General features: G+C 32.2%; 1 protein-coding gene across 1 annotated transcript; it reads right to left on the bottom strand.

Annotated features, from left to right (window-relative positions):
- Window positions 1-1764: 1764 nt before the first annotated feature.
- LOC149532997 (cellulose synthase A catalytic subunit 4 [UDP-forming]-like) lies at window positions 1765-10828 on the bottom strand. Its single transcript, XM_089804220.1, has 11 exons — window positions 10700-10828; window positions 9130-9396; window positions 7310-7670; window positions 6250-6387; window positions 5525-5650; window positions 5221-5433; window positions 4800-5019; window positions 4261-4469; window positions 3561-3655; window positions 2854-3112; window positions 1765-2483 (listed from the first exon to the last, which is right to left on the bottom strand). The coding sequence occupies exons 1-11, from the start codon at window positions 10756-10758 to the stop codon at window positions 1908-1910; spliced, it is 2523 nt and encodes an 840-aa protein (XP_089660346.1). The 5' UTR covers window positions 10759-10828; the 3' UTR covers window positions 1765-1907.
- Window positions 10829-13612: the final 2784 nt, after the last annotated feature.

Genomic DNA, 13612 nt, shown 5'->3' with positions numbered 1-13612 from the left:
TCTATACATTAACACTCTGTTATTAATGTGTGATAGCATTAGTGAAGATAATGTGAATATGGAATATTCAGTTCCACATGTACAAATGATTCCAACTATATAGTTTGAGTGTTAAGGGAAACATCTTCGTGTGGGGAGCAATTTGATGTATAACTAAAATAACCTTGTAATACGTGTTTAAGTAGTTTCATACAGGATAAAAAGGTGGGCCATACAACTAACACCATGTAGGAGGGCTAGACTGCGAACAATGTGGTTGTATAGAGGACCAAGCATGATAATTGGGTCACATAGTACCTTTTACAACAATCACTCATTTTCAATGAATGATATCTTTAATGACATTGACTTGATTAGGTTCTTTAAACTCAAAGGATTCATTTGGAAAAGTGAGAGGATCAAGGCTATCATCCTTTTCTTCTAAGGTACTATAAACAAGTTTATCTTGATCTAAATATTGCACCTATTGCATGGCACATCCTTTATGCTCCTAACCAGTCCTTTGATCTAGATACACCATACCGCAATTGTACTTCACAAAATTTGCATCATAACACTTCATCTCTCTTCACACATCAATCTAACATCACTTTTATATCGTTCTTTGAGGTAGTGGAAAAACCCTAAACATGTTTCCATAATTCATCCTTAAATCAATTCAAATTGTATGAGGAATAATCAATACCTTAAATTTTGTGGCTTCATGTAACTCTTTACACATATTTGCTCACTTTATCAATCTCGATCACAATCTATATCGATTCACTGAATCTTTCTAAGTTAACTCTACCAATTAATTGTTCTTCGTTCTGTTACCCGCAATCCTTAAGATTTCTATACTTCTTGTACACATCCGGTGGATTTTATTTCACAATCATTTTTAAACATGTCTTATGAACATATCTTGTGGGTTGTTCCTCATAATTCACCAAAACATTCTAACTGCCTGGTTTTATCCGATGATCAATCCTTTTACTGGTATAACTGATTTGATGCTTGCGGATCACTTGGTTGCTAACAATGATACCACCCAAATGATGATCTAACAAAAACTTCTATCTAAACTTACTGGACATCATCATCATGCCAATAGGGCCTTCTATAGAACTCTCAAGGACACAAATAAAAAAATTATGTCTTCATTAGAGGGAGATAGTTAGAGTTGGAATGATTAGGTCAGCTAGGTAAGTTCAAATTTGATTCTAAAATTTTAGATTCATTTCCAGAATTATGGGCCAACCGAAACCATTTATGTAAATCATAAATATGTAAAATGTCTTAGATAAGAAATGGATAATTAAGGAGTGTTCATTTATTGTTTGAGCTCCACATGACCTTTAATCAGAAACAAACCACTTATATATTCAATTTGCATAAGACAAAGTTAGGTTAAATGAGTAGAAAGGAAAAAAGGAAACTAAAAGACATGATTTTCCTAGTTAAAATGGTGCATGCTATTGAACCAAGATAAAACTATATTTTAGATAACTATTAGATAGACATTTAATTACATGATGTACTAAATGATGTACTAAATGATCATGTGATAATTTATACAGAAAAAGAGATAATGCCAAAATTCACAATTCATAGATGCATTTGAAGGAAAAGACATTGTTTTAGAAACGTGCAGCAAATCTGTTTTAAAAAGATATAAGATGGAACCAAAAAAACATACTCATTCAAAACCAATCCTATAATCAGTTTAATAAAAAATTAAATATATCATCTCAATATTGTATCATATCTCAAAAAAATCAACAATAACAAAATAAATAGTTTATCACTTTTAATCAGTTTTCTATTGAACAATACAAAATATAGTTTTGTTTCTACATATAAATTTGAATGTAGACGTTAGTTGTATATTTCATAAAACAAGGAGGTGTAACAGTCAAGAACAGTACTCAGGCCACCTTACTTTCCTGTATAAATGGATCAGCTCTGATCCATAAAAGGGAGAAAATAGATGCCAAGAGAGTAGACCAAATTATAACTATAGTAGGAGTTCTATTCTGTCTTCCTAAAAGACCTCTAAGAAACGGGTACAGGTGCACCAATACCCAAAAGGCAAAGCATAGCTTTATAGACAATGATTGCCATGCTTCATATCCACTGTTAAATGTTGCTGAAATTCCTGCCACAACTGCTAAAATATTCACTATCACCAAAGTGGTGGGAATAATGAGTAGATTGGTCCACTTGAATTTGTACATCTCCTTTAAATCATCAGCCTCCCCTTGTTTTTCACAACTAGACCTTGAATGAGAAGTATCAGTGGCAGAAGTTTCAATGCCTGTTAATACCTTGAGAAGGCCTTGCAATATTGCAAAAAAATGAGAAGAAGTTCCTCCAATCACCCAAAACTGCTGGTTCCTCCACCATTCTTCAATCTCTACATGACTCCATTTGAGCTCAAGGATTACACAAGCCATCACAGAGGTAAGAAGGCCTGTCACCCACAGGATTCCTATGTTGTCTAGCTGCATGAGACAAAAAGATGAATTGTTTTGATTAGATAGGTATGGAAAAAGCTCAGATCCATTACAAAAGATTAATTATTATTTTTTAATATGGGGTGTCCCCGCGATCTAGCCCAACAATGACTAGCAGTTGATGCGAGTTAGGCAGAGACTAGTCCTCTATGGGTGAGATCATCTGCCCATAAGATGTCCCCGCCACCTAGCCTAGCAATGACTAGTGGCTGATGCGAGCTAAGGCGAGACTAGTCTTCCACAGGTGAGATCATTGGCTCACAAGATGTCTCACCTCTTAAACATAAAAGATGATTTTTTACCAATGTGTGAGTGATTTTTTTGATTTGGGTATTGATTAGGTTGAGAGTTCACTTACAGGGGAAACTATGAATTTTCCTGTGAGGAGACAAACAGCAGGAAGAAAGCAGTATCCAATGAGAGGAAGAGAGGCAAGTGGGTAAAGTACTATGTTGATGTAAGCAATTCTCTGAAGGCAGTTCATTTGCCCCGATCTCCATCTGTACCATAGTGGGCAGTGTTTGCTTAGAAGGATTTCCATGGACCCCAAAGCCCAATGGAGTACTTCTCTTAGGCTATCTGCTAAATCCATGGTTTCATTCACTTTGAATGCTGGCCTGAAAGAGTCAACATGAAATCATGTTAATGCTGACTAGAATTGAAATATAAAAATAAGTTGTTTTATTGATTTGAGAGGTTACAAGAGTTTCTTGATCCAATGATGAAAATCAGATTAATGGATAATGAATGAATTACAATTTTTATACATCTAAAACCTTTTTGAAATTTATTGTACTTTCAATTAAATTATGTATACATTTTCTTTCATCCATAATAGATCATAAAATTCGATTGATGATGGAAAATGATCACATAATTTGATTAAGAAACATGAATCTAATATCAATGATAATACCATAAGTTTCTACGAAAAAGATGGTAGAGAAACTTTGAGAGAATCAACAAATCAAAATTTCAATAACCTTTAATAAAGCAACAATAAAAAGTCTTTTATATTGTAATTGGTCTTCATGAACTCGATTTATTCATACAATTTACACAAACCTGAAAGGAACACAGTATACAGATTGCCATCCACGTGCATGCATCTTCATTCCTGTGAGAACGTTGTATGTGAGAGAACCGTATATCCAACCGATCTGCAATATATTCAGCAGGATTATATTTATCAGAAGTTATGATTTTTGTTGTTTTTGGTTAGAGTAAATAAGTCAAAATCAAAATTATGGATTAAAGGTCAATTTTTTAATAAACGAACAAAAATAACAATCAATTATCAAGAAGACGAATAATGAGTAACCAAAGACAAAACATAAGAACAAATCATGATATTTTATGTAATCTATTTATAACAAAATATATGATGAATATTAAAAAAGGAGTTTCTTTTAAATTAGTTTGAATTCAAAGTATATTACAACTAACATCATATTAATAAGTACTGTTGTTAGGATTCATCAATGAAATGTTTTTATATCAAAATTTTGAATCATATTTTGGCAATCCATTTCTTTTAGCTCTCTTATTACATCTTGATGATAGATCATAGAATGTAATCTAAAACGTTGATGCAAACAAATCTCATACAATTGAATATAAAGACAACACTTATTCATCATGTACTACGGAAATTTGATCACATTGATTATCCAAATCAAATTCCTTTATGTTAGAATTCACAAACTAAAAAGTTTAGTTTTTTTCAAAGCACACAAAAAATAATAATTATTAATCAGCAATATACCTCTTTTCCCCACTTGGTCTTCTCCTCATATGTACAGTTGATGACATGAATGGCTTCTTTGATTAATGAGGATGGATCTATAGCTTCTGGAATACCACCCTCTTCCATCATGGTAGAAGCGATGTAGACAGGGGATTGTCCCAGACAATCTTCCAAGTTTTGTAGAGGATTTAATGACTCCTTCAAATCGTAGTCATATTCATATGAATCTGCAAAAAGATATTTTAATTTTTTTTATCTAATCTAGTTTGGCTCAGCTTAAAATGCTAACTCTATGTTTTGCTTTGAATAGGTGGCTCATTAGAAATCACATTAATAGGTAAGTTCTAAGATTTTGTCAAAAGATATTTGTAAGATTTTTATGTAATGTGAATTTAGTTTGGTTTAAAGTATTATCTCTAAGCTTTGTCTTGATTAGGTGGCTAATCTGAAATCACATTATAGGTTCTAGTAGAGAAGCTAGTGGATTTTAGATGGGCCACCAAAGCAAGTCAAAGCTTTGAATGTGTTGTTTATGTACAATCAAATATTATACTTACTTTCAAGATCAATTTGTGCTCTCAGTATTTTTGAACATGTAGTAAATTGATGTTGTTTATCTCTCATTGAAAAATGGCCCAAACAATAAGACCACAAAGATTGAGAATGGTGTTGAACAAGAGGGGGCGGGACATAGCCATACAGAGCTTGTCTTCTGATAACACATGCCACGCCTAAGCATATTGGCCCTTGAATACCATCTAATCCTTTCATTGTAATCTACATTCAAAACAAAGAATAAATTTGTAAGTAAAAAACCTCTTCTACAATTCAAACTGATATCGGTATAAAATTTCAATCATATAGATATTGAATTAGACTCATTGACCTTTGTTTCAAGAGTCTATAAATTAATTAAAAAAAATTCAATTGAACATGGATGAAAAATAGCTATGAATAGAATTGATGAAGAGTAATTACATCATAGAAAACACTATTGTGACTAGAATATTTGTTTCCTTGTTGAAGGGCGTGGAATCTAAGAGGGAACTGAACGTAAGAGACATTTCGACCAATTAGAGAGTCCATCATGAAGCACATTGCCTCCCTAACAACTTTGCTGTTGTTTATGTAATGGGTGCAGTCCATATTCATTATGTATGGAGAATTTGTCAATACTCCAGAGACTCGAACCTGCAACCTCGAGGAAATCAAAATGAATGTCAATTGTAGATAACAACTAGATAAGAGGGATGAAAAGCTTAAAAATGGAATAACTTATTACCAAAGCATTCATAGCCCCAGGCTTGTTATAGTGATGGTATCCTGGCTTTTTCTCGCGAGACATGTAAACTAGGAGTGGAAGTTCATTTCCTCTTACATCCAAAGTCCCAGTACGACCCAAGAATACCTAAGCCATTCAAGTAAACTAAAAGCTTAATCAGATCTTAATAGATGAAACCTTGCATGATAAATCTTGAGATAAAATGTATCAAAGACAATAAAATAAAATAAAATAATAAAACATGATTCTTTTTCAGATTCACTAAAACATAGCGAAATTTTCTTAAAAATTTTGTTGTTTTCAATCACAAAATAGATAGATCATGAAGATCAAATGCTGAAAATTTTAAAAAAATTCATTGTGTTTTCTTTTTTTGAAATTAAATCAATAGTACAATTTATAGGGAGGATAACCACATCCTTTATTATCATTCATATTTCTCATACTATCACTTTCTTGTTTTAATGATGAATTAATTCTTGTCTAAACAATACATTTTAGGTCATTCATATGTAGTTATTATAGCTTCTTGAATAGAACTTATCTATTAGTGTAATCAAATGAAACATTTAAACAAGTAGAAGCTTAGAGTGTCATTTAAGTTTACTTATAAATTATAGAGTGCGATCCCTATTTTCACAACTAAATTAAAAAACAAAGCAAGTTATAGTGTCTTTGTAAGAATTATATGTCTTTAATCTTTGAAACACTATTGAAATGGTTACCTGAATCATTCCAGGGTGGTTGCGAGGATTGTTCCCAGGCCAAGGTGTTCCATCTTGCATCATCCATCCATCATCAGGAGCCTTCTCTCGCTTCTTCACCATTGCATTTATTCCAACTTTGAACTCATCATATTCTCTCTGCATTAATTTACGAAAAAACATCTTTTCATATTTTCATTTAATATATAACAAGATGAACAAAACAAATTTTAGTTTAAACAACATATTCTAAGATTTAACTTGTTTAGATGTGTTATTTTAGAGTATATGATAAATAATTTCTATTAGATAAAAAAAATGAAATGATCATTTGAGATGAACCATATAAACAAATCAAAGATTAGAGTGTTCTATTTAAGCTTTCACTTAATTTTGTGTCACATCTCAAGTCATACTAATAATTTTGACTCTAGTAAAAATTTAATGCAATTTTAGATTGGTTACGCAAACAAGTCAAAATTTATAATATAAATCAGACCAATAAATGAACTACCCAACATACAAAGGAAAGTATGGTCACCCTTAAACATTACATGAGCAAAAAATTAAGTGAATCAAATTTGACTATTTAACATTTTTAAACTAGGAATAAGCCCCATGATGTTAAATGAGAAACATAAAAGAAAAATAAGCTTTAAAAAGTAAGTCAACTTTAGCTATGTAAAATTTATAGCTTAAGAATCAAATCACTCATTAAAATATAAACCAAACCAATTCAACCATCATAAATAAATGGACCAGGCTATCTTCTAGACAAAATGCACCTAAAAAAAATGATAACACAACTCATTTTCTTGAAATTTCTACCATTTGTTCTTCACAATCTGATCGTTTTATTATCGAAAATAACAAAAAAAAATTGAAAAAATATTACTGTAATTTCAGAAACTTTTTTTTTTCTGACTTTTAATACATTCTCTCTAGAAGATAGCCTGTGCCTAGATATACTCTTGGACCCTAATATACCTTAATGATTATAGAAACCAATAAAACAAATCAAAACTTAAAATATAAGAATTTAAAACTAAATCAACAAACAAAGATGAGTAAAGCTACTTACTTTCATTTGGCGGCGCCTCTTGACAAACTCTGGTTTGACCTTATCTCTGAGATAGTCGATTTTGTGGGAGAAATATGGTTCAGGAGCTCTTGGTTCAATGTTGAACTCCTTGCAGAAGGGAACCCAACGTCTGGCGAACTCTGCCGTCTCAGACAAACACTCGAATGTGAGCATGGCAGATGCATCATCTGACACGTAGCATGATACTTTGTGTGCAGGATAATCCAGAGCGAGCACTGATAGAATTGCATTTGCTGTCATCAATGGCGCCTCTCTCACTGGATCTTCCGTGCTCACCATAACATCCACGCTTGCAAGCCCACAACACTCTTCTCCTTCTCCTCCTCCCTCCTTTTCAAACCTTTCATGTTTCAAAACACCCACCAAAAAGTTCTAGAGATCAGAAATACATATATTTTATTATTCTTAGAGTTAATTAGAAGGTTTGTTTAGCTAAAGTTTAAGGTTTGAGGGGTATTAGTTTTTCAAAATTCTTTCTTCTTATCTTCTATATCATATCTAGAAAGATTAACAAGGAATAAATCATGATGGGAGATTATGAATCAACTTTAGGTAACAAATGGGTACCTCATCTTGATTTCAACATTCAACTACAAAGGAATCTACTTTTGTACTTTGATAACAAGAATAACAATGCTACAATCTAACCATCACATCATCATCATGCCAAACTACCAAACCTATGATTTTGATGTTAGTCAATAGAAAAACACAAGCCTATGTTGATGTCTCTTCAGTTGAGGGTTGAATATTGAGGAACATTACTATTGACAAAGTCATTTGGAAGGCCTCTTTGGCTAAGGATTGAGAGGTATTCAATTTGTCAACATTCCTCCTCATTTGTTACACCATATTGGTCAAGATTTGAATCTTGTGAATGATGTTATCAATGCATATATCATGACTTGAAGCTATGGACAACGAGGTGACAAATGAACAAATACTATCCAAAATCACTTTTGTACTTTATAGCAAGAACAATAACCCCACAATTTAACCATCACACCTTTTTAATATCCATTAACTTTAACAAATTACATTTTTTTTTTTAAAATCACAATAAAATATATTATTGTAGACACCTTAAAAACATCTATCCAAAAATGCTAGAGATATTAATTTTGAGATTTCAACTTCAAAAGTTATTGTATTGCAAAACTATTCTATTTATATATAAATTTAAAGTGATACTTATTGGAAATATTACATGTTTATTATTAAATAGTAATATATTGACATTTCTAAAAGATTATCATTATATTCCACTTCTTCTTGTCATTATAGAACGTCTCTCCACATAAATAACATAAAATATACACACTGTACATATTAGATGCAATGAACGCTATGTGCTATTCATTATCATGAAAAATGCGTTAGTGTGAACCATTTCTATTAATTATGAATCAATGAATTAGATTAAAACAATGCATAATTCAAACCTCATAGAAATATCATTGTTTAAACTCTCTAAAAATATTAAAACCAAACAGCACTTGATTTATTTAATTGATTATAAATAACTAAAATTACAGCTTTTTAGGAGGACTAAACAATAAACTCTAACTTTGCTCATGGTAAATTATTTAAAATTGAACCAATAATTAGATCTTACAAAAGAAGAAAATATAATTTACATGAACCACCTAGACAAGTCTAAACTTAGAATATACAGTTTTACATTAGTCCTCCTTACAAATTAGATTCAATCAATTAGTATAATATTTTTCTATTAAATAAGATAAAAGTTTCTCCACACAGTAAATGAAAACTGATTTTTCTAAATTTCCCAATTTTACCTGGTTGAGAGTCTATCTAGATAAGTGAGGCGGTTAATGGGAGACCACTTTGGCAGCTGGTCAAGGAGCCATGAAACAGCCAGCCAGATTTCACAGACGACAGCAGTAATCCATAAAGCATACCCATCCTTCACTGGTTTTGTTATGCGCAAATGGAAGAAGAACCCCACTACTATCAACCTTGCCAATATCACAAGCCTATACAGATTCATCTTTATTCCTTCAATGCCTACTCTCGAGGACAAATCCTTTCCTGATTCCACCACCCTGCAACACAAACCAAAACAATAATGGACAACATACTTAATATTATCAATTCTTTTCAAGAGATTATTGTGGTTATTTTTATAATCTATAAGATTATCGTTAAGAATTTTTAATATCAATATTCTAGAATACATTCTATTATTCATCATTGCCATGTAACAATTCAAGGACATGAAAAAAATGAGCTCCATTATTGAACTTGTAGGGAGTTCATAGAGATTCCAAAGGATAAGAAGTTCTGAACTCCTCAGTAAACTTGTTTGTCAAGATGATAGGAGTTAAAAACAGAATTCACTATGAAAAAATGAACTTGTTATCATTCTATGATGCACCTGAAAGATAATGTAAAAAGCTTTCACAAATTTTAATCCAAAAACAATAACGATAATGGACATGTTTATCAAGACAAACTCGTACAATCTAATTCAGAAACAACAACGATAAACACTATATTTTTCAAGATTTCTCTTACAAATTCTCCCACATTCTAATCAAGAAATAGCAATAGTAAAAATTACACAGTTACCAAGACTTCTCTAAATGCCATGTTTAGAAAATTTATCTTATAAGCTCTCACACAATCTAATCCAAGAACACTAACAATGATCAACATATTTATCAAGAATTCTCTTGACAAACTAACACAATCTAATTCAGAAACAACAACTACCAACAATATATTTATTAAGATTTCTCTGATGCGAGGGTTGAAGTAGATCTCCAATGCCTCCAGTATCCCCATGGCTGGCCACTCCAGATCAGTGAGACCCCACACCAGGCTTAATGCTACTCTTCAGCGGCACCACTCCAGCAACTCATAGCAACGGACCAGAGTTCCTTCCTGCCCATATCCATCTCTATCGGTGTAGGATTTCTTTCAGCAGAGAAAGGATCCCTAGTTCTTGCCTCCTTGATGGCTCCTTTGTTGCTTTGTTTCTTTTGTTTCTCACTTGCTATTTCCTAGACACGGTTCGGTGTTTTGTTGTCCGCAGCTTCTTTGGTTGTATGCTCTCAGTCCCTTAGACCCTTGATGGACTTTAATTAGACATTAATAGATTTATCTTATCTTATTTTATCTTACAAACTCTCCCCAGTCTAATTATGAAACATTAACACTAAAAAAGACATATCTATATTGAAACTTCTCTATATGCACACATTCTAACCAACAAACAACAACAATAATTTATCAAGATTTCTCTTGCAAACTCTCATACAATCTAATCCGAAAACGTATCAAATAAACATAATTGAAGAACATATTTATGCAACATAACATGTAAGCTTTTGTGATAATCTTTACATGTTATGAGTTGATTCTGGTCTTCCCTTGTGTGGGTGAATTGCATCCCACCTCTCCATTGTATCTCTGTCTCCTTCCCTGATAAAAGGCCGCCATGGCAGTTTCTTCTATTTATTGAAGCGTGCTGTTAGAAGTGATAATGGGAAAGTGATAAATGTCTATTTCATGCGTATTGACGCATTCTTTAATTTTCTTGAATTCTTCTTGGTTACACATTCCCAATTATGGCTTGTGCAATCGACCAGAACATAATTATCAATAATGTCAGTGGTATGATGATAATGGTTGCGGAACATACAATAAATCTTCCGTGGCGCTTCCACGCTTCGAATCCGTCTCGTCTTGCCATATTTTTATTGATCTTTTCCCCACATTTGCAACACTTCCATCATATTGAATTAATTAGGAAGTATAATGAGTATTGAGAAGCACATTTACACGGTTAGAAAGAATAAATAGGTCGGTAGAGGTATGAATGGCTAGTATTTTCTTACTTAAGTTGTTAGATACTAGAAGATCTTGGTTTCAAGTATAATTATAATGATTATTGAATGATTTAAATTGGGTGGACTAAGTACAATTGAAGTAAAAGATCATAAATTGCAAGGTTATTATGACATATAAATTATAGAAAATTAATATGAAGTCTTATAGACATATTTGGACCAAACAAAACATAATAGTCTAAAATATAAAATAAATCAAACACTTGATTACTAACAACAAATCATTCAAGGACCTTATTTCAAAGGTTCTCTAATACTCCAACAACTCTACTCAATACCACCCAAAATGGAATTCTAATTACCATAAGTTCTATTAAACACCCCTTGTCAAATAACCATATTTTAAACAAACACTTACCTAGCCATTTCTTCTATCTCTCAAATTGCATAAATTTAATAGTAATTTTGTACTGAAGTAAAAAATTGAAATTGAAAGAGCAAGACACAAGGATACTAAGATTTTTACATGGAAACCCAATGTGGGAAAAACCATTGTGAGAATCACACACATTATACTGAAAACTGATTACAATGTTTTTGGGTAGAGGCCAACAAGGCAGACTGCATCTAATTTGGATTTGTTGGATAAAGCATACAACCAAGTAAGGAAATATACACTTGGATTTTCTAATCAATGAAGATTACTTCTTTAGGGAAATATACAATATAAATGGAATTACAATGAAATATTATTGTTGAATTGGAGAGAAGCACATTCTAAAAAATGCTAATTATAGTTCACTAAATTATACATCTGTAATTGGACTCATCATGCTTGTCTATACATTCACATATTCACACTTCACAAGGCACTGTACTTCAATTAAGAAGTAAAAAACAACTTCGTAATGAAGTAAATACCTCACGTTGATTCCGCTAAGACATCCACCAAATTCTTCGTAATCACTCTGAAATCACTTAGCTTCTTCACTCTAAGCTCTCTATAGTCTCAAATATCTTAAAATGTTGATAATTAGCTTAGATTTTTCCTTTAAATCCTTAGCATAATACTTTTTTCATAAATGCATTTAGTGATAGTATGTAAAGTTGATATATTTTATAGGAAACATACTCAATCTTGCAACAACCTTCCCGATCATCGAATGGATATATGTGAACTAAGATACAAGCTCATAGATGCTCATATATGGTAGACTTTTTATAGGGTAGATCATGTTTCATGATCAAAACATTGTAACCTTCATTGGATACACTTTATTACTATAGTAGTGAATATTTGTGGTTGTCATCCTCACCCTAGTTTTACCTTCTCCTTAGAGGGGTTTTGGGTAACCAAATATCTTGTGTCATTTATGTGTTGAATATTTTTACTTGCATGCTATGGATGTATATGCTTGATTTGGTATTTCAATTTACATATTCAGATTGTGAGATGGATGTGTGGTGAATGGTTTTGAGGTTGAAGTTTTAAGTGCCGATTCACACCCCCCCAGAGTTTACTTTCCTATTGTATTTTCAACAATTGTTATCAAAACCTTGTTCTCTGAAAGTAAAGCTTTGTAGCTTTGAGGAAAGATCTTGGAGATAGAAGTCTACAAGTTAGAAAAAACTATTGAGAACCAGAAGATTGAAATACAACTTTCCCTACATCAGCTGAATAAAGCAAGAAATGAGTTAAAGTGGTCACTAAAGAGAAGGAAGGAAATAGCTATTGAAGAAAATGAAACACATTACCAATAGATTGACACTACTGAATTATTTGCAGATGGAAAGACAAGTGAATTTTGATGTAGTAGTTGCAAATTTGATGGAAAAGAATGGAGCCCTAACTGAAGAGGTCAGAAATCTCAAGATAGAACAAGAAGTCCAATCATTATTGCTATGAGAGGTGACCAAGCAGAAAAAGAAAGCTAAAGAGGACAAAATCATGATTGAAGATGAAAAAAGGATATTGACCAATAGACTGGAAGAGAAAACATCAGAAGTGAATTGGATTTCTCACATGCAATTAGAAACATTGAATCAAATGATGATTGCAATTCATGAACGGAATGGAAAAGATAAAGAGATCACAATACTAAAGTTGTAAAATGAACAAATATGAAATGATCTAAAAAGAGAAAAAGAGTTTGCTGAAAGTTTCAACAAACCTAGTAAAGTTTCAACAAACCTAGTAAAGCTATCATGTACTTTGAGCAATTGATGAGATCTTCTAGATCCAATAGTAATACTATTGGATTGGGTTACACTAGTACTAAAGAAGGAGAATCATCCAAAAATGGTGAAGAAAGAAGTAACAAAGGTAAGAACTCCAAACCTACTTGTCACAATTGTGGTAAGATAGGTCATACTGCTAATGCTTGCAGGAGCAAGACTGCAAATCAGAATCCCAAGTAGAAGTTCATGGGTCACTACCACAAATGCAACAAACAAGCACATCAAGCAC

The sequence above is a fragment of the Cupressus sempervirens genome, chromosome 10 (genome assembly GCF_028749045.1).
Source record: "Cupressus sempervirens isolate cs-2001-9-10 chromosome 10, ASM2874904v1, whole genome shotgun sequence".
Classification (NCBI taxonomy): Eukaryota; Viridiplantae; Streptophyta; class Pinopsida; order Cupressales; family Cupressaceae; genus Cupressus; species Cupressus sempervirens.
The sequence above is the reverse complement of the archived record's forward strand: the minus strand, read 5'-3'. Positions and strand labels throughout refer to the sequence as shown.

Coding starts and splice junctions, on each gene's coding strand:
- LOC149532997 (XM_089804220.1), bottom strand. CDS start 10,758: ATGGAGAGGTGGGATGCAATTCACCCACACAAGGGAAGACCAGAATCA. Junction 5,434..5,524: donor CTGGGGCTATGAATGCTTTG/GTAATAAGTTAT, acceptor TCGAGGTTGCAG/GTTCGAGTCTCTGGAGTATT. Junction 2,484..2,853: donor GAAAATTCATAGTTTCCCCT/GTAAGTGAACTC, acceptor TGTCTCATGCAG/CTAGACAACATAGGAATCCT.